Source organism: Spermophilus citellus (assembly GCF_964194105.1).
Source record: "Spermophilus citellus genome assembly, chromosome: 19".
NCBI classification, from domain to species: Eukaryota; Metazoa; Chordata; class Mammalia; order Rodentia; family Sciuridae; genus Spermophilus; species Spermophilus citellus.
In genome coordinates this window covers 10,362,126-10,388,698 of record NC_138201.1, presented here as the reverse complement: position 1 = coordinate 10,388,698, position 26,573 = coordinate 10,362,126, and the positions used below count along the sequence as shown (strand labels likewise).

The 26,573-nt window shown below is 42.0% G+C and overlaps 1 protein-coding gene across 1 annotated transcript; it reads right to left on the bottom strand.

The window, feature by feature from the left end:
• Positions 1-7,549: 7,549 nt before the first annotated feature.
• Positions 7,550-22,140, bottom strand: LOC308638528 (histone-lysine N-methyltransferase SETMAR). Its single transcript, XM_081276064.1, has 2 exons — positions 21,929-22,140; positions 7,550-12,528 (listed from the first exon to the last, which is right to left on the bottom strand). The coding sequence occupies exons 1-2, from the start codon at positions 22,043-22,045 to the stop codon at positions 11,737-11,739; spliced, it is 909 nt and encodes a 302-aa protein (XP_081132190.1). The 5' UTR covers positions 22,046-22,140; the 3' UTR covers positions 7,550-11,736.
• Positions 22,141-26,573: the final 4,433 nt, after the last annotated feature.

Below are 26,573 nucleotides of genomic sequence, written 5' to 3'. Positions count from 1 at the left end.
ACTACTATCAATAGTTAGTCCATCTTTCCAGACTTTTTTCTATGCATTTATAAATATATATAACACATATATTGATATATAGTGAATACTGATGATTTGTAAACATATACACATATAGTCACATAGAAATCATACATAAATGTGTATATAGTTTTTATAAAATAAAATTGAACCAGGTCAGGGATGTACTCAGTGGGAGGGTGCCTGCACAGTATGTGTGCTGTCCTGGGTTCAATTTCCAGCATCCTAAAAAAACAAGTCATATACTATGAATATTATTCACTCAATATTTTGTACACCTCATGAAAGTATTATATAGGTGCAGCACATTTTATTTACTTTAAATTTTTTCCACATTTTTATTTTTGCATTATAGTTGTATATAATGGTGGAATTTTTTGTTACATTTTCAGACATGCACACAATAAAACAACATAATTTGGCCAATATCACTTGCCAGCACTTCTCCCCCTCTCTTCCTGTCTCCTACCCTCTGGTCCCCTTCCTCTACTATCTCCCTTTGATTTTCATGTGGTCCCCCCTCCCAATGTTTCTTTTCCTGTTTCCTCTCTAGCTGGTTGTAGCTCTGGCTGAATTGGGGTTGAAGGGATAGCTCAGTGATTGATCCTGTGCCCATCTAGAACATATGAGGCACTAGCAAGAAAAAAAAAGAGTTAATTTATTTAAGCATTCCCCAATTGATGAATATTTGGCTTATATACAGTTTTCATTGTTAAAATATGTTCCAAGAAACCTCATGGTATCTGTTAGTTAGCCAATTTGTGCAAATATTGCTATGGTATGCAAACATATGGTTGTCGTTTTTATTATTATTTTATGGTGCTGGGGATCAAACTCATGGCCTCACATGTGCTACCAGTAGTGTACCACTGAGCTACACCCTCTGCCCCTGTGGGTATTTTAAATAGTGACTGATATTGACAGCCCTCTGAAAAGACAGTAGGAATTTACATTCCCAGCACAGGGAATCTGCAGCATTGCAATGGTTCTTTGTCTTAAAAGGAATCTGAGGACAGCTAAGGTAACTCAGCAAAGTGGGTATTCTTCTGTGGGGTTCAGAAACAGTTGTTGGGGGAATGAATGAAATCAAACAGGTCCTCATGTGGCCCAGTGCTGCAGCCTGCCTGCTTTCTGTGGCTGACATTCAACCCTAGGCATCAGAGCAGTTCAGTCTTGGTTGCAAATGACTCCAGTTGCAAAAGTGATTCAGGGTTAATGAAATCAGGCTTCAGGAGTAAAGTGCTTCAACTCTTTCTGCCTACAGTTTACAGTGGTCTTGTAACTAGCTGAGGTTACCCTTTTGCTTCTCTTCCTGATGGTTGGTGATCTGGAGCCCCTCACGGGGTTCATAATTCCAACCTTTCCTACATATAGCTTGGTTGGGCTCCTTCTGACCTCATATGCCCCAGAGAGGTTTTTTAAAATCTGGTTTGAAAATCTGGGACCTGATATACGTAGTCTCATCAGCTTCGTCCCCTAACTATCCCTCTTCCCACTCTATGTGATGGTTCTCAGAGCTGGTCCCTGGACCAGGCCTGGCTTGTTGTGTTAGAAGTAACTGGGGGAGGTAGGGGAGGACTGAGCATATAGCTCAATAGGTAGAGTGCTTGCCTCGTATGCAGAAAGCCCTGGGTTCCAGTAAAGTACATGCAGAAAGATGTACTTTCTTGAGCAAGGTTTCCCTCTTGAAAGCTAAGTATAGTGTATAAAAACGAGGCCTGGGATTATATAATTTCACATCCCCCTTCTCACTCCTAAGCTGTGGGGACTCTTGTTTCTTGGGAGCTTTAGTTGAATTATCTGTAAAATGAGGGCTGTGGAGCTCTCCTGTAGGGGAAGGAAAGGAGGGTTGTGAGATGAGACTTGCTCTTGGTGGGCACTACCGAGTCCATCTTGATGGCCCTGTTACTGGAAACTTCCTTATTTCTCTTCTGAATAATAGAAAACCAGTCAGGAGGAAAGCAAGGCTAGAGAAACCACCCGCCTTGGCATGGCCCTGTTGCAGAGCCTTTATTCACATTCTTTAAGGACCCCTCTACTCTCGAATTCTGTAAATAGGACCCAGGGCTGATGTAAAACCTGACGCCAGTCACATATGACTAAGGAGTGATTCTTACTTTATAGTACTTTTGAACAATGAGGACAGAAGGCTTCATCATAGGATTGAATGAAGGATCTTGACAATAGCTGGTATGTGGTGGGCACTTAATAAATGTGAGCTTATGACCTCAGCCTTTGGCATTTGTTGAATTGAGAACCTGAAGCCAGCCTGCTGGCAACTTCTTAATGCTATACGGCCTTTAGGATCTGCTTGACACATGCTTTCTTTTTTGGAACCTGTGGATTTTGCAATATGAACTTGGAGCTTTCTTGGTTAGAACCTGTGAATCTGCAATATGAACTTGGAGCTTTGGGTCTTTTACATCCCATAGTCTCTATGAGACTCTCATAATTAAGTTGGGTTTGTAAAAAGGAATAAATGATTTACTAACCTGTAATGTTCCCCAGAGTGGTGTTACTTATAAATGAACAAGGTGAGACTGGGATTGGAGTATTCCTAGTGATTTTTTTCTTAGTTTAAAAAAATAGTGCAAAGAGAATTTATTATATATTTTGTAGCAGTGTCCAGGAAAGAAGGCAAGATGTTTAACCAGTTACAGAAATATAAATATATTGGCAAAAAGAAATATTTAAATGAAAGTAAAAAAATAAAAAGTGTTTAAAATGGAAAATGAATCCATTTGATTTTTGGCCAGTAGGAGATGACTAATGAATACTTGTCATAACTTAACCCATTGCAAATGACAAGTGCCCAGGTCTCCCTTGCTTGTAGTCTTACAAGTCTTCCAAGATTCTGATATTTTTTAAAACCTATTTTTGTCTGATCTAACACTTTTTGTTCTGAAAACAAAACACTTTTTGTTCATTTGGTAGATTTTTTAAAAAAGTGTGTGTGTGTGTGTGTGTGTGTGTGTGTGTGTGTGTGTATCTACCTTTATTTATCTATAAATATATTGTTATGAGAACTAGATTTTTTTTAAAAGTATATATGTGTGTGTGTGTGTATCTACCTTTATCTATCTATAAATATATCGTTATGAGAACTAGAGAAATACTCCTAACTCTTAAATCTAAGTTTAAAGCCTGACATCCTGGCATTCCATATTCCTTTTATTTTTTAAATTTGTTTTTCCCATATTCCTTTTAAATCACTAAGATATTCTTCATCTCCCGGGGGCATCATTATTCTAAGCATCTCTGCTTCAGGTGGGAGACATGCTTGAACTGATCACTGTGTCTGCACTATTTGATCAGACTGTCCTTTGTGTCATCTCTTCTTTTCTCTTTCTTTAATGTTGCCATCACAGTGGCTAGAGCTGGGTCTGAGGTGAACAGATTTGGCGAGATTCTTGTGCACTTTCTGGCAATAGCGCCAGCCCCTGTGTTCTTTTTTCTTTTTGGTGCAGCCAGTTCAGAACGAGATGTTTCTTTCATGAACAATTAATTAAATCAGTTTTTGACAGTCAAATATTCAAAGAGGCATTCCCTGAAGACACACACGAGAGCACATACATCTCCTTATGCTAGGAATGTTGTGTGTGTGGGGAAAAGTCAATGTGTGTACAGAAAGAACAGAAATGAAGCAATTAAGGAGTTTTTTGTTTTTTTTTTTAACATTTGCAATTTGACTTTTAAGAAGAAAGAATCAAAGTTGTGAATGCTCTGTGTCTGAGGTTGTCATGTCCTACCAGAAGTTTCTCTTCTGTGTTTGGGAAATGCTCAGTTCATCCAGTTATATAAGTAGAATCTGTAGCGCCTTCTTCCCCTCAGTTATTTTCTTATCCTCCATGTGTAGTGCGTCTGTTGCCGCTTAAATAATTACTGTTTTTCTCCATCTTTAGTAGTTCAAGGTAATACCTGTCTTGGTCAGCTGTTTCACTGTTATGACCCAAAGACTTGACAGGAACAACATAGAGGAAGAAAAGTTCATCTGGGGCTCTTGGTTTCAGAGGTCTCAGTCCATACAGATGCTGGTTCCATAGCTCTGGTCCAGGGTGAGGCAAAACATCATGGCGGAAGGTCATGGCAACCAGAAGTAGAGCGCTTCACTCACTAAGGACAAAATATTTACCCCAAAGACACAACCCCGTACCCACCTCCTCCAGCTACATACACCCTACCTGCTTACAATTACTACCCAGTTAATCCTTATCGTGGATTAATCTCTCATGCTCAAGTCATTTCATCTCTGAAAGTTCTTGCATTGTTCTACACATGAGCTTTTGGGGACACTTCATACCCAAACCACAACACTATCAACTCTTACTGCCCTACTCTAAACAGCCTCCTAACTGCTCTACCTGAATCCTCTCTGGCCACTTCCCTCTACTCCCCGACTCGAGTCTTCTCCCCATTGTAGCCGTATTTTAAAATATGAATACGGTGATGTCCTCATTCTGCTCAGATTCTACAGTGGCTCTCCATGTACTCACTGAAGAACATGAACCATAACATGTGCTCCTGAAAGGATGCCCAGGGCAGCAAGCGGTGAGCTCCATGTGAAGGGGCAGAAATGAGTGGCTGAGCTTTCTGTGCTTCCAGCATGCAGAGCAGTCGAGCTCCAGGTGTGCTCCTCAGCCCAGCATCACCTGGACACTAGCTGGAAATGCACAGTCCCAGGCACCTGCCCATCTACAAAATCAAGGCCTGTATGAGTCTGGGCCAAGCAGGCTGTTTTATGTAGTAAGCCTCCTGGGAGACTTGGGTGGGGTGTTGTGTGCACTGCCAGATCCCCCTGAAAGATTTCTTCTTCTTTTTTTAATATTTATTTATTTTTTTTTTTAGTTTGTTTTCAGCAGACACAACATCTTTGTTTGTATGTGGTGCTGAGGATCGAACCCGGGCTGCACGCATGCCAGGCTAGCGCCCTACCACTTGAGCCACATCCCCAGCCCCAATAATTTCTTCTTGTAACTGCTGAGAATGCTTCAGCCCTCATAGACAGCCCTCTTTCCAGGGGCAGACTACAGCAGATGGCTGGTCGGTGCAGGAATGTGAAGGCCACACTCCAGGCTACAATATGGAGCAACCCTGAAGGGCCAGCCTCATTCAGAGCTCCTTGGGGGTTGCCTGAGGTCTTGGATGAGAGTCTACCTCACCCTTGTCCACTCTTCTTCCCTCCGTTCCATTCCACAGGTGTTAGTCCTAGCAGCACCCCCATGTTAATATCTTCTGTGCTCCAGTCTTAAGAGTCTGCTTCCCCTGCTGGCCTGTTTAGGAACAGGAGGGCCACCCACGTGGGCCAGGTTCTAAAGGAAGGAAGGAGAGACTGGGTAGTAGGAGAGATGGCTGGCTCTCTTGTTGTTTTAGCTGCCTCTTAGCCATGTAAACAAGCCTGGAGATGGAGCTTTGAGAAATTTCAGCAATGTCCAAAAAAAAAAAAAGACGTCAGAATGAGGAAAACATAGAGTATTCTGCAAAGAAGGCAAAGATAAGTGCAGCACTAAGTAAAGCTGCACACACATTGCAAGGCCTCTGAAGGCCAAGTTAAGCCACCTGCACCTTGAGGCTTCCTCCAGAAAGTATCGCTGTTGTCAAGGTTAAGGGCAAGGCTTGGGTGGAGGGCAGGGTGAAGGGCAAGGTGAGGGAAGGCTCTTTTTTTCCTCAGAGAAATGAAGGAAAAGAGGGAGAGGTGAGGTGCAGAGGTAGGCAGGGACCTTCTGGTCAGGTTTAGAAGTTCGGTTGTCATCCTGAGCGATGAGCAGTCATCAAAAGTTTGAGAGTCCAGAATGCACTGTGGGGAACGGACGGACAGGAGAATGTCAAAGCTGGAGGCTGAGCGGCTGTGGCAGGGAACAGTTGACAGGGGCTTGAAATATGATAATGGGGGTGTAAAGTAGCCTCTGTGTAATAATTGGACTCTGATAACAGGGAAGTGGATTCCTTCCCTCCTGCAGAGCATCAAGGCCAGGAGAGTCCGGGAGAAGCACATGCAGTATGTGGGAACATTTAAAAGTCACAAACAAGTTATTTTCCTCCTCAGTGAGAGTATCCTCATAACTACAAGGATGAAAACCACATAGAGAGCCTTGGTTTTATGTGACTTAAAGTTGGCAAAAGTGTGGAAAATGTCTAAATTTAATTATCTTTGCTCATGCCTGGGCACGCAGCTCACCCAATGGTGTTTGGATTGGCAATAAAATAATGACCTGATTCATAAGTCATTTTATATTTTCCCATAAAATTTGTTTTTCTGGCCTTTTAATGCAATTATAAATTGTATTGTTATAAATGAGATTTTCACATAACTATTCTGTTCATGATCACAAACAAGACCCATTTTTTTTGAAGCACTGTAGCTCTTTGATTTTTTTTTTAAGCGTCAATTTGAAAAAGCTTTACTCTACTGAGACAGAGTTGACAACTAACCATGAAAAAAACCTTTTTTTTTTTTTTTTTCTTGTACTGAGGCTTGAATCCAGGGGCACTTTACCACTGAGCTATGCCTTCAGTCCTTTTTATTTTGAAACAGGGTCTTGCTGAGTTGCTTGGGACCTTGCTAAGTTGTTGAGGCTGTCCTTGAACTTCCAAATCCTTTTGCCTCAGCGTCTGGAGTTCCTGTAATTACAGGTATGCACCACCATGCTAGGCTGAGTGCATGAATTTTATATATCATGCTCAAATCTTGTAACGGGGTCATATATGATAAATTATTATTCAGTAGGGTGTGGTAGTGCACGTCTGTAATTCTAGTGACTGAGGAGGCTGAGGCAGGAGGATTGCAAGTTCATGACCAGTCTCAGCAAGGCCTTAAGCAACTTAGCAAGCACTCTCTCAAAATAAAAAGGGCTGAGGATGTAGTTCAGTGGTAAAGCATTCCTGAGTTCAATCCCCAGTACCCATGATGCTGGAATGTGATGATCATTATCATCCAAAGTGCAGGTATGAAGACACGAATTGGTGTGAACACACTGTGTATATAACCAGAGATATGAAAAATTGTGCTCTGTGTGTGTAATAAGAATTGTAATGCATTCTGCTGTCATATATAAATTAAAAATAAATAAATAAAATGAAAAGAAAAAGATTTCAGAAAACAGAAACATCTTAATTTCATCATATAAACTACTACCACTTTATTGTAATTTTCTCCAGCTCTTAAACACATGTAATAATAAAAAGAGCCAGTATCAAACTTCTAAATTCATAAATATGTAAATATAAATGTAATATGAATTGTCAAAAATTACAAAATATTTCTCAGCCTCCTCATGCAACTATAATAAATACTTTGCTAGTTTGTGAAGACCTTTGAAATTACAAACTGGAAGAGGAAGCAAGAAAAATGATACCCTACCACAGCCCAGCCCCAGCCCCCTATAGCAGTATTCTTCTTTTTTTTTAGTCGAGCACTTGCCTTGCAGGTATGAGGCCCTGGGTTTGATCCTCAGCACCGCATAAAAATAAATAACTTGTGTTCATCCACAACTAAATATATATATATAAAAGTATTGTGTCCAACTACAAAAAAAAAAAAAAGAAAGAAAGAAAAATGATACCCTACACTATAAGAAAAACAGACACAATTATTCAAGGATCAAGTGTATTCCTGCTAAGAAAATGGATCTAAGTTAATGGACTTACTTCTTTTCTTATCAAACCAAGCACGTCTGTTCTTCCCATTCTGCCTGCACCCAAAACAGTGTCCAGCTCTGAAAGCAAATGGCCCAGTCCCCAAACATCACCCAGCATTAGGCACAGTTAGGTTTTATTTTGTGACAAGCAGGTGGAGAAGCATTTTCATGGGGCCTAAAGTGTGTTAATACTGAGACAAACATTCAGAGTTACAGACTACCAGTTTCCAAGTGAAAGGCATCCATGTGGGACATTATCCCCCTCCTTCTCCTACATACCCTCCTCTTCTTATAATAGCTTTAGAGATATAATTCACAGAACATAAAATCCACCCCTTTAAATTATCATAAGTTGTATAATTATGATCACTAAATTCTAAGTCCTTCAAAGATGCTAATGTACCTATTCACAATTAGCAGAGTCACTCCCTATATCCCCACCCCCATACCCTAGCAACCACTGGTCTCTTCTATCAATCAAATTGCCTATTCTGGGTATTTCATATGAACAGAATCATACTGTTTATGACATTTTGTGTCTGGAATCTTTCATTTAGAATAATGTTTTTTCAATTTATCCAAAATATTTCAATTTCATTAATGTCTCCAATTTATCCATCATGATCCATACCAGTATTTCATTCCTTTTTATGGTCACATAATATTCCCCCACATTTTGTTTATTCATTCATCAGTTACTGGCCATTTGGGTACTGTTCACTTCTTTGCTATCATGAATGATATTACTCTGAACATTCATGCACAAATTTTTTATGTTGTTGTTTTGTACTGGGGATTGAACTCAGGGGCGCTCAACCACTGAGCCACATCCCCAGCCCTTTTTTGTATTTTATTTAGAAACATAAAATGAGTTGCTTAGGACCTTGCTAAGTTGCTGAGGATGGCATTGAACTTGTGACCCTCCTGCCTCAGCCTCCTGAGCCACTGGATTTACAGGTGTGTATATCACACTTGGCCATGTAGAAGTTTGGTTTTTAATATATTTTTTAGTTGTCAATGGGTGTGTTATTTTATTTATTTACATGTGTTGCTGAGGATCCAACCCAGGGCCTCACACATGCCAGCCAGTGCTCTACCACTGAGCCACAACCCCAGCTCCATGCACAACTTTTTTTGTGGACATGTTTTCAGTTTTCTTGGCTGTAGATACTGCAGTAGTAACTATTTGTTTTGATAAAGGGTTGAACTGCTTTATAAAGTAGTTGTACCATTATGTGACCCCACCAGCAATATGTGAGGGTTCCAGTTTCCGCATTCTTGTCAACAATAGTCATTTTATTTTCAGTTAGCCTGGTGGGAGTGCAGTGTATCTGATAGTGGCTTTGATTTGTAAGATTCTTATCCCTAATAACTAATGTGCTTACTGGCTGTGTGTGCATTTCTTTGGAGACATAGTTATTCAACCTTGTACATTTCCTTTTATAACAGACTTTAAGGAACAGTTTCAGATTGACAGGAACACTGAGGGGATAGTTCAGAGCTCCCATATACCCAGACCCAGCTCACCCTATTATTAACATTAATTATGCACATTGACATTCCATTCCATCTTTGTGTGCTGCGTTTGCTATAATTATCCAGCCAATATTGATACATCATTATTTATTAAAGTCCATAGTTCATTCCTTAGTTTCACCTGCACCTGTACCAGCCCCAGCACCCCAGCCAGGGCAGCAAAGGACATTTTTGATGTCATGTCTCTTGGTTTATCTTGGATATGGCAGTTCTCAGACCTTCCTTGTTTTTGATAATGATAAATTTTGTTGGATGCCTATCTTAATTTATCAGTACTTTTCTTATGATTAGGTGGGGATAATAGGCTTTTGAGATTACGGGTTTATATATGTATGTATATATTTAGTTTAATTGGACACGATACCTTTATTTTTATGCATTGCTGAGGATTGAACCCAGTGCCTCACACGTGCAAGGCAAGTGCTCCATCACTGAGCTACAACCCCACCCCAGAAGTGAATTTTCTAATGTTTTCTCTCAAAAATGTTGACATTTTAAAGAATATGTCAATAATCCAAATGCAGTTAGCTTGCTGTTTAGAAAAGCCTTGGAGTAAAAGGTCTTTGAACTTAACCTTAGGAACTGGAATTCCAGGCCTAGGAATAAACTAGTGCAGGAGGACAAACAACAAACAAAATTCCTTTCTCTGGCTGAGGCATCAAGACGGCTGGTGGTGTTTGTGTCCAATTCTCTTCACTGGAAGATTGTCCTCTGTGAATATCCCTGGATCATAGATGGTGATATTCCCACCATATATGAGGGTGAGAGGAAGTAGATAACAGACAGACATTTTCCTTCTGACCATCTCCTTATTGTTTCTGAAGTACTCAGTCATGAGGAGAATTTCTGAGGAGAAAGGCCATTTTGGAGGAAAGGTTACGAGTTGACTTATAAAAAATTGGCCTGCTTCACAGAAATCAAAGGAAGCTTTGCAGGTTGGAAAGGAAGGCTCTTAGTTTGGAGGAAGACTTTGACATTGTACATTTGTAGTTGGGGGCATTTTATGGAGATTTGCTGTCTCATTCCACAGGGAATCACTCCTGATAACGCTATGAGAGCATGTTAACTACTGGAAAAAAACAGCTTTACTGAAATAGGATTCACATATCATTTCACTATAAGCTAAAGCACACAGCTAACATGATATTACACAGGAATAGGGTGTTCTACCTCAGATGGATATCTGTGATTTTCCTTTTAAATTAAAGTGCAGGGCCTCCTCCTGGCAAGAGGTAGGGTTGAAATGTTCCACGGAAAAAACCAAGTTATTTATTAAATAATACTGTAGGGCCTCAAATAATTGTCTTTCAAAATGTCTAACGTCCATAGTAATTTTTAAAAATATTTATTGTTTTAGTTGTACACAATACCTTTGTTTGTTTAATTTTTATGTGGTGCTGAGGATCAAACCCAGGGCCTCTCACCTGCTAGGCAAGCATTCTACCGCTGAGCCATATCTCCAGCCCCTCCATAGTAATTTTATTTTTGCAATATTCTTGTTGTAAGGAAGGCAAAGATCTTTGTTTCCTCAAAAGCTTACGAGAGATGAAATCTCCAAGCCTTTTGTGGTGGTGACAAAGTTATTTTTGTGTTATTGATACATGAAGAAGTGAGGCTGACAAGCTCTAGAGTACAGCCAACTGTAGAGTGAAAATTTTACAACGTTCTTCCTTTTCTGACTTTTAGGTATGACATGACGTCACCTTCATGGTTACTTTTTTTTTTTGTCACTGGTGATTATTATTAGGGTTTATACAGGTGATAATTAATAATGCCTTTTCCTTAATCCATGTTTAAAAAAAAATGAGATATAAGATGCAGGTGTCAGAAAAAAATTAGTTTTATTACTGATAAAATCTGTTGAAAAGGACCAACTTTAGATCCTAGGGCAAGGTGTGCACCCTGAATCATTATTAGGTTCTTGCGAGTGCAGAATAAGAGTAGCTTAAATAAGGGAGAGACTATTTCTCACCTACAAGTCTCCAAAGGGGTCTGATCGTAACCAGTGGCATTTTCTACATTACCAGATATCCATGCTCCTCTCTCGTGTTGATTTGCTATTTGTGACCCTTTCCTGGGGTCATTTTGGAGTTCAGGATGGCTGCCCTGGCTCCAGCCTTCATGTATACATTCCAGCTTACAGGATGAAAGAGGGGGAAGGACAAGATATCTCCACCTAAGGACACACCATTTTTGCTTCTATCCTGTAAGCTTTAACATAATCACCTAGCCACATCTAACTAGGAAGACAAGTACTCTGGTTAGTCATGTAACTAGGTAAAAATGAGGATTCTATTATAAAAGTAGGGTGGGGAGGCGGGAGGATATTGGTGGACAACTTGCAGTCTCTGCCACATTCCTGAATTTAACTTACTACAGCCAGGCAGACAACCGCTGCCCTCCTGGCAAGCTGCTGGGCACTGAGCAGACCTGCCTAGAGTGGAAGCTGCTTACGGAGGGGAAAGTAGGAGTGAGTTGAGCCCCATGTGCCCACTGCCCTTGGACTCCTGCCCCTGGAGGGAGGTATTGGGTGGCAACTGCCTTCCTAATTGCTGTCCAGCTTTTCCAAGGGACAGTACAGTGAACTGTCATAGGGCAGGAAGGCGAGGCATGACTTGGCGCCACAGTGACACGGTTTTCTCAGTTTCTCATCGTGTAGCCTTTCCTTGGCTTCCCTGTCCATCAGATTCAGAAATCTTCCCGAATAGTCATAGGAGAGTTCTTCTCCTGGCCAAATGTCTTTGGCTGCAAAAAGTGCCAACTTGGGTACCATGGAGTCGATTCGGACAGGAATCATCAACAGGTTGGGCTCACAAGAATGATTCAGGAACCTTCCTGCATTCCCCACATAGGTGGGGTCAACGAAGGTCTCCATCACCTGCCCGTCACAAACATGTTCCCTGACGGCTATGATGTAATTTGAGTCCTGTGCTGTCTGTAAGCGAACTCTCCTCTGTACTTCAGAGAATCCCAGAACCTCCCCCGCATATTCACAGACAAACCGTCCCTTTGGTATGAAATCCAGGGTGCGAAGTCCCCAGCCCTTCTTCTCCGTCTTGAACACCTGGAGGTGGAACTGCAGACCCCTCTGCACCACTCGGTTTCTGCAGTGCTCACCACACTGGCACAGGATGTTACATTCGAAGACAGGCCGGGCATACGTGGCTTCCGATGATCCCATGTCTCTAAGGCACTGACTGCCATCGTAGTTCTCTTCGTGGCGGAGACAGGAGCAAGTGCCAGGGACACAGGGAGTGGTGACACATGTGCACCCAGGAAAGGTTATTTCAGTGGGATCCATGTCTGCTCCAGGTCCGACGACATGATCAGGAGCATACTGCAAAAAAACACTGCAAGTCGATCTGGCAGGTCATGTGCACACCCACACATGTCACACCAGGTAGTGAAAAGCTACCTGACATGTCATATACCTATGACATCATATAGCTTTTGGCTTGGATACTTCCCATTTCTAGCCTACATAAAATTGAGGGCAGAACAAAACAAAGCTAACAAAACATAATACATCAAAATACTGCCCCAAAAGCTGTCTCTCCAATTTAAAAGATATCGAGTTTTAGATTTAAATGTGTGTGGTTTTATTTTAGGATTAAGGATAACAACAAGATAAATGTGCTTTCTCTGAATTTAATGTCTACATACATGCACTTCAGTGTTTTAGCTTAGATTTTGCTGTTACCGTTATTGGACAGTGCATGTACATATTTTTATTGTCATTTACTTCAGATCCTTTTCAGGGGGATAAATGAGAAGTCAATTGCAGACAAAATTTCAAAAAATAGTATTTTTCACATAAATAGTTAAATTCATTATAAATGGAATATATATGTAAATTCTGTTCTTATTGAGAAAGGGATAAAAGGATAATATGAAAATATTTAATACTTCTTGGTCTTTAAAAAGTACTTGTACTTTCAAAACATGTTTATAAAATGTTATGGAGAAATAAGAAAACCCTAAGGCTAGAATCTGTGTGAGTGCTGGTCTCTGGTTACTTCCTCACCGTCACCATGAAGCCTGTTTTCAAACCCTGAAGACTGGAGTACCCCTCAGGAGCCCAGCACATTTATTTACATGTAGAATAATTCTTTTTTTTTTTTTTTTTTAAAGAGAGAGTGAGAGAGGAGAGGGAGAGAGGGAGAGGAAGAGGGAGAGGGAGAGAGGGAGAGGGAGAGGGAGAGGGAGAGGGAGAGGGAGGGAGGGAGGGAGAGAGAGAGAGAGAGAGAGAGAGAGAATTTTTTTTTTAATATTTATTTTTTAGTTCTCGGCGGACACAACATCTTTGTTGGTATGTGGTGCTGAGGATCGAACCCGGGCCGCACGCATGCCAGGCGAGCACGCTACCGCTTGAGCCACATCCCCAGCCCAGAATAATTCTTATATAGAATTTAACTCATTTATTTACACCGCCTTCTTCCAAAAAGGACTTAATGAGATTTACAAAGAGGTAAGATAAATGAACAACAATTGAGAAGATGAGGTATGCTATGGGCTTGATAAATGTACTTCAGAGGCCCGTGTGTTCAATGCTTGGTCCCAGCCTGCTGTGCTATTGGGAGGTGGTGGGACCTCTAAGAGGTGGGACCTACTGGGAGGTCATGGGGGTATGTGTGGGAGTTATTGGGACTCCAGCCTCTTCTTGTCCCTCTTTAGTCACTGCCATGAGGTGAGTACCCTCCTCTATGATGTGCTCCCACCATGATGTTCTGCCTTGTTACAGGCCAAAAAGCAATGGAGCCACTGAGGCACACACCAAAACCTCCAAAACTGTGAGCCAAAATTAACCTTTCTTTTTAAAAAGTTTATTATCTCAGGTATTTTGTAACAGTAGCAGAAAGCTGACTAATACAAAGTGAGAGGGGAAATAAAACCAAGCCAATCCATCGATCTTAGACATAACAATGTGTGTAATAGAAGCAGGCTGTCAACTTCACCTGAGTGCAGCAATTTCCAAGATGGACATGTGATCAGATGTAAGACTTGTTCTCTGTGTAAGGAATAATCTCACTGCTCAGATACAGCACTGACCTCCCAGTATTGGCACCAGAGAAAACTTTCACCCATGTTCTTCCAAACCATTCTTTTCCAGGAAGTGGTTTCCAGGGATGATTTTTCTTCTGACCCTTAATAAAGTCCACTGGCATGCTGCCCCATGTAGCTGAGTAAGGGCAGTTCCGAAAGGCACCAGCAGCATGGCCTTTCCTTTGAGGACAGACTTTGGAGCTCCTAGAGGAATGTTCCTACTGCACATCCTTCATTTATGGAGCCAGCTCTCCATTGACACTGTCTCCCACCCAGGATTTTGAAAGGCACTGTAGCTACACCCTGTGGAGGCCTCAGCAGAGCTATGCAGTTAAGTGCAGAACCCTATGCTTAAGAAAAAATGCTGAGCTGGGGGTGGGGGAGGATTGACATCTCTGGTGAGAGATGAGGAGGTGATGTGTGGGAGAACCTGTGGGGGCAGGCCAACACTCTGCTTAAAAAGTGATTTGGGGGTGCAGAGTGAAAGACCTGTTGGTGTTTCTTACAGTTTTAGCTCAGCAGGGATGTTCTAAAGGGTGAACGAAGGCTTGGGAAAAGATGCCTCTATCAGTCAAATTCAATGAGTGCCTTCTCACGCAGAAGTTATCTCTGGCTTTTTTTTTTTTTTTTTAAATATTTATTTATTTATTAGTTATTGGCGGACACAACATCTTTGTTTGTATGTGTATGTGGTGCTGGAGGATCGAACCCGGGCCGCACGCATGCCAGGCGAGCGCGCTACCGCTTGAGCCACATCCCCAGCCCTATCTCTGGCTTTTTAAAGACTCAATGTTGAAATGTAAATGGTTACCCAGGCATCTCCCCGCCCCCCATCTTTGCATTACTAAGGATTAAACCTAGGGATCTTTGACACTGACCTACTTCCCTAGCCTTTTATTTAATTCATTTATTAATTTTGAGTCAAGGTCTTGCTAAGTTGCTGAGGCTGGCCTTGAACTTGGCAATCCTCCTGCCTCAGCTTCCTGAGTCACTGGGATTAGAGGTGTGCATCACATTTGACAAGAGGTACTTGTGAAATGAAGATTTTACCATCTCTTTGTAAAGTTTTCACAAGGAATTGTTCTTCAAAGTGTACACATTTTTAATGTACTGCATAAATCACTAAAATATTTTTGACACAGATAATGCCTTTTAAAATAAAGTTTGACTTACCGCAGTGCTCTAACTAGACCATATTATTTCTTGCTGAAAAAAATTAGTTTCATTTGCTTATTTTTACTTACAAATTAAAAAAAAATAAGAATCTAAAAAATTTTTGGAAATCTTAGATTAAAATCTTAATTTAAAAGACTCTAAAATGTGGTGGCTGAGGTTGTGGCTTAGTGGTAGAGTGCTTGCCTAGCACATGTGAGGTACTGGGTTAGATCCTCAGTACCATATAAAAATAAATAAAATAAAGGCACTGTGTCCATCTATAACTAAAATGTTATATTTTTAAGGGATGGGGATGTATAGCTCATTGGTAGAGTACCTGTAGCCTGTGAGGCCCTGTGTTCAAACCCCAGTATCTGAAGTGAGGGTGGGAGCAAAAATGTGATATAGTTTTAAAAGTTCTGCAGTTAAACTTGATGCACAATCTAACATGCTTTAGGGGCTTAGGTTACAAATGACAGTAAATGCCAAATGAGTTACTCATTCTTCAGGAGGATAAGACAGACTTCTGGGTAAATTTCCTGTTTAAAAAGAATATAGATTTTTTTTAACGGGTGTAGTCATTGATCCTGCTATCTGTGATCGTTGTAAATCATTTTATCTTTATTCGTCTCCATTTTCTCCTCCATCATGTGGGGAAAGCACAGCGTGGGCCTGGTAGCCATACAGACAGGTCCCCACCCACCAAGCTCCATTCTTTTGATAACACAGCCCCAACTCTTCCCAGCAGACCCCTCACTGCTCTGGCCTCCGTGGTTTGGATGAGGGTCCTTGTTGGACAGGGATCTAGACCTGGTTAAAGGGAACATCACTATTCTTTTTAACACTGCTTGGTTGTTGATGGACGCATGACCTAAGCTGGATCCATGCCGTGAAGCCCTGGGACTTGTTCCTGAACAGTAGAGGAGCGGCATTCTCTTTCCACTGGAGTTGCTAAACCGCAGAGTGTCTGCCTGGCATCCCCCAGTTTGCCACAGACAGACGTGTGAATGGACAGCCAGCTCCAGCAAGGGGAAGCAGGAGGAAGAGGGAATGTGGTGGAAGGACCATTTGATGGCACTGACTAGAGTCTTGGATCCAGGCATGCCTATCTACTTTTGGACTTTTCTGTTATGTGAGACAATTTGTTCCCTCTTTTGCTTGAGGCAGTTTGTGTTGTTTGTTTCTTGCAAACAAATGCATCCTGACTGATGCAGTAGGGGGAAAGCTGAGGATGGTCTAGGCAATGGCTGAAGTCAAAGATGGTGTCCAGATGGAGGGTGAGACTAGACCAGAGTGTGCAGGAGGCCACACAGAAAACTAGTGACTTCCAGTTGTGACAGCACATGCCTATAATCCCGGCAGCTCAGGAGGCTGAGGCAGGAGGATAGCAAATCCAAGACCAACCTCAGCAACTTAGTGAGGCCCTGTCTAAAAATAAAAAATAAAAGGGGCTGGGTGTGGGGAGCCACTCTGAATGATTCACGCCTTCCATCCTGGAGCAGAAAGGCTTTGACTGGTTGCTACATCTCATAGTGACCTGGATTTTGCCCCAGTCCAGGAAGTTTGAGGGTGTGACTTCAGATGTAGGCATGTCACCCATGGAGTTGAGCTACATTCACCTATTCCTTTGTAATACTACCCTTTGCCCTGGTGGGATAGAATGTTCCATGGAAACACCCTTTGTGTGTCTCCTTCTCTTGCTCTGCCTTTGGGTGTGGCCTTCATAGATGTCAGTCAACCTGCTGACAGCAGATATCATGAAGCTAGACTCAACCCCCTGAAACCTGACCCCCTGTCTCATTTGAATGGCTTCTCTTCAAAAAAAAAAAAAAAAAAAAAAAGGGTTCAGCACATGCTCTCTCTCTCTCTTTCTGCAGACCCTTCAGGTCAGAGGAGCCATCACAGGATCCCAAAGAAAAAGGTATCTCTCTCTTATAGGGATATTTCGTGCAGCCCAGTTCACCTGGAGTGACCCTGAGTGTGACAGCTGGAGATGCAGCTTGTGATAAAGCACCTTTAGGTTCAATCCCCAGTTCCAAAAGAAAAAAGAAATAAAAAGAAAACCCATGACTGTGGTTGGGAATACTGGTCAAGTGGTGGAAAGCTTCTAGTGCAGAACATGGCCTTTCCTGAAGGAGACATATACAAAACCAGGCTCATTAGCATGGTGACTGGGCAGATGACTTGCTAAGCTTTGGATGGATGAGCAATGATAAGATGGGATGATACTCATTCTTGGGGTGGTAAATTTTAGCTTCTCCTAATTATTCTTGATACTATATTTAGATATAATATTTATAACATTTCTGGCAAATTACTTAACCCCTCTAAACACTTTGATCCGTTTCATAGGTTGCTGTAAAGCAAAATAAAGTGAAAGATTCCATGTAAAAAGTTTACTCTAGTGGCTGTCACATCAGTGTTCAATAAAAACACACAGGCAGTTTAGTAGGATGGTAAAGGAGAAAGTTCTGGAGTTATACTTCCAGCTTCAGACATATTCAAGCCAAAACTGTGTCTGGGAATTAGTTTTCTATTGCTTATACATTAGGAGTGTTGAAAAGCCAAGAGCTGACGCAGCCCAGACTTCTTTCATTCATCAACAAATACTGCTTTAATACCTCTCATATACATGTGCTGGGATGTGGGACCACCCAGAAAAATATAAAGGAGAACATGAAGAATGGGAATTTTATCATTTTTGCATTGTCACAATTTTTTTTCTTTTTATGTATCAGAGTACTGAATTGCTCAGGAAAGAGTAGGGAACATGCAAAATGGTCAGTACAAAATGATAACCTAGAAACCAGATCCTTGAAACACTGGGTGGAGATTTCAAGTGTGTGTGTGTGGTATGTGTGTGTGTGTGTGTGTGTGTGTGTTTAAGAAAATTGAAGAGAATTGAAAAAATAAAACAATAATTACCCAAGAAGCCAAAATGGAAACAGGAAACAGCAAGTTGAAGAGCAAATATACTTTGGCTACTCTTGTCCACATAATTTCTTCCTTCTCTGAAGTAGATCAGCATTTATTAACAGCATGAACTTCAGGGTTTGAGTGTCACAGACTGTAGGGCCCTCTAGTTGTGCTTAGTGTGAAGGTCTTGTCTTTTAAACAAATAGGACAGGCATGGTCATCAGGTTTGGGATATGGCCTGGTGGGTACCTATGGAGTGGGTACCTATCCAGAGTCCTGGGCACAGAGCAGGAGCTGCAGAGATATTTCATGATTGTTTGATTGCAGCTCTTGATACAACCTTTAACTGGAAGTTTGGCTTTTTGAGTCACATTCTGTATCAAAGCCCTAGAAACTGAAATATGACACTGCATGATATCCTGGGCTTAAAACCTGTGCCTCCATTCTGAATCTCAAAAAGTGTTGTGCAAATCTTCTTTCCTTTTTTGGTTGTGTTGAAACCCCAGCTACAAGAATCTTTGTACTTGGCCTCTAGCCTCTAAGTTTGTTTTTGCTCCAAGCAGTTATTAGGAGACTGTGAGCCAGATAATTCTCATCAAGGTCCAGTTGAGATCTTAAAAATAATGTTTGAAGCCGGTTTCAGAGACCTAAAAAATGATTACATCTGACTCTTAGCTTAAGAAAATCAATTAATTTATTTTCTACTTGGCTTTCAACACCAATGACATTATGATGTGCTTGTTTCCAATGTGAATATTTGAATGTTCTTTTTGCCTTTTTGCACAATACCCCAAAGCAAACCAGACACAAAGTTATTTTTACCTTGCATTTTTCATGCCTTAATTCTTTTGTGTGCATACTTTTGTGAAGAAAGGGTTTGGCAAAAGCAAGCTGTTTTGACCTTTTATAAGACTGGTTTTTGTTCCCTGAATATATGGAAAAACATTTAGCTGAGGTGGGCTGGGCTGGAGTTCAGAGGTGGAGTACTTGCCTAGCATGTGCCAGGTCCTGGGTTCCATCCCTAAAATCACATGCAAAACCCTTAGTTGAACATACTGTAAGGCTTGCCTTTCAAATGTATCAAGCATGTTTTAGCTTCTTGGTAAGACTATATTCCTTGAGGAAAGTATCCTATCTTCTTGTAATACTCCCTGCCAAGAGTTGTGCACATATACAAGTAGCTACAATACTGCAGGAGTGTGTTTCATTCTCTTGATTTTCATTTTTGCTGTCAGCTGCAGGTCTGAGATCAATCATAAGGCTTCCCTTTGTCTCCTTCCTCCCCCATTTGACAACAGACAAGTATTTATTTTAATGTGCATTTTGAAAACTATAACTAGCATGTCAAACCCCATGATTTATGAACATTAATGATTATGAGGATTCTAAGAAGATACATGAATTAATTTATTCTTGTGTTAATTTCATCCTTAAGGTGAATTATTTTATTTTTTGAGATGAGGTCTTGCTATGTTGCCCAGGTTGAACTTGTCAATCTCTTGCCTCAGCCTCCTGAGCTGCTTGGGATTATAGAAACACCACCTCCACACTCAGTTTGAAGTTGCAGAACTACTAATAAAATAAAATACTAATAAACCTAATAAAAGATTACTCAGTTGTTAAATCTTTGAGGGCCAGAAATACATTTCTTTGCTCATTGTGTTCTCTGAGGTTCAACTTACCACCTTACATATATTTGGTTTTCAATAACTATTTGCTATAATAATTAATGGAATACAACTGCATTTATCATGTTAGAAGCTCTAAGTAAAATGCCAAAACCATAAAGGCACCCAAGCACTTTCTATAGCCCTAGGGTGGAAACTGATTCAGCATCTCAGCTTCTAGGCCTGGCCTAACAGAACATGGCATACTACAGGCACTCCCTTATTGTTGAATGAAAAAACACACATCAGTGTTCTGACCAGAACTGTATTCAGCAATGTTTGGTCTTCAATAATCTTTCAGGGATTAGTGTTTCATATGGCACCAGCCACTTGTATTATTAACCATAACCTGCCACTACAAATATTGACAGTTGTATTATTAGCCATAAACTATTGTTTGAGAGAATAATAACCATTTCTGACATTAATATCCTACGTGCTCTTTGAAAATTGCCATTGAATTTGTCATCTCATTTGAAATTCACAACGGCTCCAGGAAGAAGAAAAGGCACATAGGACTCAATGTTAATACTGGATGTGAAAGGGCTATAAATATTTAAATTATTGCAGATGAAGAAACTAAGGCTCTTAAATAACTAAGATGGCTAAGCTCTATCTGAATCTAGATCTCTCAATATCAATCTCTTGACTTTGACATACTTTGGTTTCTTTTTAAACTTTTTGTCATTCTGAATTCCTCAGGCAACTTTTATGCCAAGATCAGAGTGGTGTGAAAGTCAGACAGAGGTCTTCAGGATAGTAATAGTAATGAGCATTATTGAGTTCTAGCAGCAAACTAAGAATTTTAATGTTAATTCTCAAAGCCATTGGGAACAGAGGTGCTATTATTTAAACTGAACACTGGAGGGTTTTGAGGTTTCACAAAGGTAATTTGTATTTGCTCAAGACCTCACAGCATGAGGGATCCCTCAGCCAAGATTCTAGGGGCTGTTTTCAACTTCGGGCTGAGATCCTTTACTAGGCCTTAAGCCTTATCTTACACCTGAGACCAGAGAGGTAACTGATTTTATCTTCTCCGGATGTCTCACTGCATTCTGAGGACAGGCCTGAACAAAAAGCCAGACTGTAAGGGAGCTTTCGAAGGGATCTCAGGAAGCCTCTGGTATTTCACGGCAGGCAATTGCCAGTCTAGGGACAGAGGGACAGAAGAGGACAAAATCCTTCCTAAGGTCTTAACGACAGGTTTATAGAAAAAGACCCAAGCCTGTGCATTTCTGAACTTTTCCCAGGAGCCAATAACTGTGTGGCTAGGTAAGAAAAAAGGTCCACACTGCCGGCAGTTCCAGTAAGTTTGAGAAGTGCCACCAGGTGGAGGAGCTGCGCGACTACCTGTCGCAGACATCTAGCCCCGCCCCGAACTGGAAGGGCACCGGCCCCGCCCCTGGCGGCTGCCCTCAGCTCTCTGGGCCGCCTAGCCCCGCCCCTGCCCTCAGCTCTCTCAGCCTGCTAGCCCCGCCCCTTCACTCCATCAGCTCTCTAGCCCCGCCCCCGGGACTCCCCTCAGCTCTAGGCCGTTTAGCCCCGCCTCTCCTCCCCTCCACCAGCCATCTAGCCCCGCCCCTGCTCTCAGCGCTAGGCCGTTTAGCCCCGCCCCTCCTTCAAGCCATCAGTCGTCTAGCCCCGCCCCTGCCCTCAGCGCTAGGCTGTTTAGCGCCGCCCCTTCTCCCCTCAACCGTGTAGCCCCGCCTTTGTCAAGAGCTCTCTCGGTCGTCTAGCCCCGCCCCTGCCCTCAGCTCTCTCGGCTGCCTAGCCTCGCCCCTGCATTCCGCTCTCTTGGCCGTCTAGCTCCGCCCTTGTCATCAGCTTTCTCGGCCGCCTAGGTCCGCCCCTGCCCTCAGCTCTAGGCCGTCTATCCCCGCCCTTGCCTTCAGCACTAGGCCGTCTATCCCCGCCCCTGCCCTCAGCTCTCTCACGGCCGTCTAGCCCCGCTCCTACCTGGAAGGGCGCCGGCCTCGCCCCCGGGGGCCAGGCGCTCACTGGCAAGTTCTCCAGGCCGCGCGCCACATCCAGCAGTCCTGTCAGGGCCTCAGTCTCTTCCTCAGACGCTGCCATCCCGAAAGGCCGCTTCTTCGCCACAACTTCCGCGAACACTTAGCCTCCTCACGCGGCGCCACCGGCGGTGCGGGGCTGGAGCTCCGCGGAGGATGCCGGGAGCGGTGGTTCCCGCGCCCCCACTGCCTCATGGGAGTTGTGGTTTTCCCGCCTCTTCTCTCAGCTTTCCTCCAAGGCGTTGGTCTGGCTCCCCCTTGTTCTGAGCCCAAAGCCTAGCCGCTAATAACAAAACCGTGTGAGGTACGGGCAAAACTTGGGGAGCACGGAAGGACATGTTGAGTTTCTCCTGAGCGCGGGAGGGGCCTTGCCGGGGCGCGGGCGTGGACCAGGGCTGAGGAGACGGGGTGAGGCGGCAGACACGCGCCCGGGGTTTGAAGACCCGGGACTCGCTGGGCAGTGGGAAGACGGCAGCTAGTGTTAGCGCCCAGGGGTCGGAATAGACTTCTGGGGTCCCTTGAGGAATTTGTGAGGGTACCGCCCCCTCTCTGGTGGGGGTGTCCGCTCCCTGACCGGCGCAAGAAGGTAGCGAAGGACCCGGAGAGCCTCCAAATTTCTGCCTCCAGTGGACTATTTGAAGCCTTAGCTTATGTCTAATGATGTCTTGCTTCTCCTGGACACTTTTTTTTGGGGGGGGGGGTACCAGGGATTGAACCCAAGGCCTCTTAACGACTGAGCCACGTCCCCAGCCCTTTTTAATTTTTTTTAATTTCTATTTTGAGACAGGGTCTCACTAGGTTGCTTAGGACCTCGCTAAATTGCCGAGGCTGCCTTGGAACCTTCAATCCTCCTGCCTCAGCCTCCTGAGTCGCTGGGATGGCAGGTATGCGCCACCTCGCCCAGCTTCTCCTGGAAACCTTCCCTGGCCATTGCTGTAGGACCAGCGTCTTGAGTGCGACTGGGTCTTGCTGGCATTATTTATTTATTTATCTTTTTACTTGTATATGGACCCAGTGCCTTTATTTATTTTTAGGTGGGGCTGAGGATGGAACCCAGTGCCCCACTGGTAGTAGGCAAGCGCTGAACTGCTGAGCTACAACTCCAGTCCCTCTTGCTGGCTTTTTCATCTTAGTTTTGTCGAAAGACACAATTACAGCAGGTTGAAGATCTTTATGAGTTTTATTTATTTATTTTTTTGATCCCAGAATCGGGCAACACTTCATTCCATACAATAGAATAAACATAAGCATTCTGATAGGCTGAGCAGAAGAGATTGTTTTTACAGAGAAGGGCTGGGAAAAGGAAACAATGAGCAAAAACCAATGGTTATTCAAAGTTACTTTGGCTACTAGAACAATAGAAAAGTAACCAATTAGTTAAATAAGGTTACGTTGTGTGTGTTGTAAAGATTAAGGAAAAGGAAAGTCCTTATAGATATTTGGCTGTTCTCTCCCATCCTTGTTTTCTCCAGAAAAAGAGATAAGCAGCTTAGTTTCAGCTGAGTGACATGCACCTTTAGGATGACTGACTCCAGTTTATTTTTATCTTTTTACTGGAGATTGAACCTCAGACTCTGTACGTGCATCACACCACTGACCTACGTCCCCAGCCCTTGTTAGTTTATTCGGAGACAGAGTCTTGTTAAGTTGCCAGGTCTGGTCCTGAACTTGCCATCCTCCTGCTTCAGCCCCCAGGGTAGCTGGCATTACAGAGAGGAGCCACTGCCACTGGCTCCATTTTTATTTATAGTCTAGTCCCTTGTGGCCCAGTGCAGAAGCTTAGTCCTAAAATTTTTATCAACAGCATCCTTTTATCGTTTTCCCGCCCACCTCTCTAAAATGTGGCTGTCACTCAGATTTGGTCATTTTCTCACCGTCCTTGTAAAAACATCTATTCACATACCTTCAGATATAAAGGATTAAGAGGTCAGTCTTCAATCCCCATGTTTTTTTTTTTTTTTCCCAGTTACACATTTCCTCCTAATTAGTGGGCATTCCTACTTTCTCTCCTGTAGGCTCCTCAAGCTCAAAACTCCCTGAGTTCTTTCACTTTCTATACCATTTCTCATAGTCCCTGCAACTCCTTAATATACTCACAGGCAAAGCCCTCTTATTGAACGACAGAGTGGGTAGTGGAGAAAAAATCATTTTGTTTCACCGTAAGCAATTTCAGTACATATATTTGCTAGTCTTTTGATATTTGGTCATGAGTTTGTATGTGAGTATGTATATAGTTACTGATTAGAATTCAATGGTATGCTTATTCAGGGATCTGGTTTTGATCTTTAATGGGGAAAGAGCTGGGAGTAGCTCAATGGTGGAGCCTAAAGTATTCAAGGACCTAGATCTAATTCCTAGCACTGAAAAAAACAAACCCCCCCAAAACAGTAAAAAGTGAGGCAGGAAGTAAAAGGTAACGAAGCAATCTGAGGTCATGACCCTCACTGCATCTTTTGTGCTTTTCTCACCCACACTCACTTCAATAGCATAGCATTAGTGACTTGCTTTTTTCCTAAATCTTTTCAGAGTGTTCCAGTTTAGTTTTCTTAAAGAACAGAACTCTTTGCATTCATAATTCATTATTATTTCCTCAGGTAATTGTAATAATGGTTATACCTGGCATTAATAGGTTTGGGAGAATACATTAAGATCAGACTTATAAGCCAGATGTGGTGAGGCAGGAAGATCGAGAGTTCAAAGCCAATCTCAGCAACAGCAAGACACTAAGCAAGTCAGTAAGACCCTCTCTCTAAATTAAATTCAAAATAGGGCTGGGGATGTGGTTCATCCTGGGTACTAAAAAAGGTCAGACTTCTAGGGATGGGGTTGTAGCTCAGTGGTGGAGCACTCGCATAGCACATGTGAGGCACTGGATTTGATCCTTAGCACTATATTTAAAGAATAAATAAAATAAAGGTATTGTGTGCATCTACAACTAAAAAAATGATCAGACTTATAAAGGTGGTATCTATGGGCAGGTAATACAGTCACTTAATTTTGCACTGAAGATCACATCTGAATAAAAACTCCTTTTTTTGAGAGCAAATGTAGAGAGGAAGATGGGGAGTCGAATCTATAAGAAAAGAACCAGAGTGTAATGATGAGGATCACAGGATCTGGACATGCCTAACTTCATAGTCGACTATCTTGTCAGTTTCTGATCATGGATAACAGCTAAAATTTATTGAGTTATTATTATGTGCTAGAGACTGTTTAAGAATGTTATACATACTAACCCACCTAATTACTTAGTGTCCTTGAAACACCTACCATAGAGTCATTTTAATTCAACTAAATGTTCAGACTATCAGGACTATCATTGGCCATGCTTGGCATTAGGTTCACTCTAAGTTTATAAGGCAGGAGCCACAGCCTAGCAGCAGAAAGGCCTCAGATGTCCCTTTTCTGTGAGTATACTGCTTGAGCTATCCACACAGTAGATCACAGAACTAAGGAATGAAGAGAAAAGTGTGTATAGGAAAGAGGAACTTCTGATTGACTGAAGATACTGTTCATTTCATTTTTCAGGAATTATGAACCACAGAGAATGTTGCATATATTCAAAGATGATGCTGTTTCATTTTAGGAAAAGCTTCTGTACACTGATTATATACACAGTGCTGTTTACCAGTTTGGGGAATACACACATGAAAAAGACATAGGGAATTAGGAAAGTCTGCAATCTAACAAATAACTACATACATAAAGAAAGTATTAAGGACAGTAAGAACATTATAGAAAGAATTATAGGAAGAGTGAGGAGAACCTCACTCTGGTATTTGTAGTCCATTATGCTGCTTTTATTTATTTATTTATTTTGTCTCTTTTCTTGGTAATACTGTCTGCTGTTTGGAAAAATATTTAGAAGGATCCATTTTATTTTATTTTTTTATGAAGCTGTCAGTGATGGTGCTATCACAATAAGATATTCAGTTCATGTTGGTCCTTCAGTTTAATTTGTTTTCATCTTGCTGGCGAAGAATCCAAACGTATTTTATAGAGTGTGAGATTAAAATAATGAGAGGCTGTTTGCAGGCTGATATAACCAATCTTCAGAATGCCATGCAGAATGTCTTTCATCTTTTCTAGGTCTAAAAACCTATCTTGTTTTCTCTGGACACCTGCTCTTTACTGACCTGGAGCCTTGATCATCAGAATTTGTTCTGAAAACCATTAGAGTTGGATGGTGAAAAACCTGTATCCCTCTACATTAATCAGTTTTCCAAATTGATTGCTATAAATGGGCCTTGGACTTGAATATCACATCGGCTATCCAAATTGCTTTTCACTGGCAGAACAGAAACTAATCTGCTCAGTAATAGAGAAAAATAAATAAATAAAAAGAAAGCAATGCAATATAGTAAAACTAACCTCTTATAGGTCAAATTATCTTTGAGGAATTATCTAGATTATGGGATGTAACTGTCTGACCTGTTGTTATTTTTTTTTTCAACAAAAGTGGCCTTTGAGATGTTTTAGCCATTGCTTTTTAGAGGGCAGGGCAAGGGCTTTTATGAAGTTCTGCAGAACTATATTCAGAAGTCATAAGAACTATCTGAAGTTAATCTTCTGGGATATGCTGTATGGCTAGT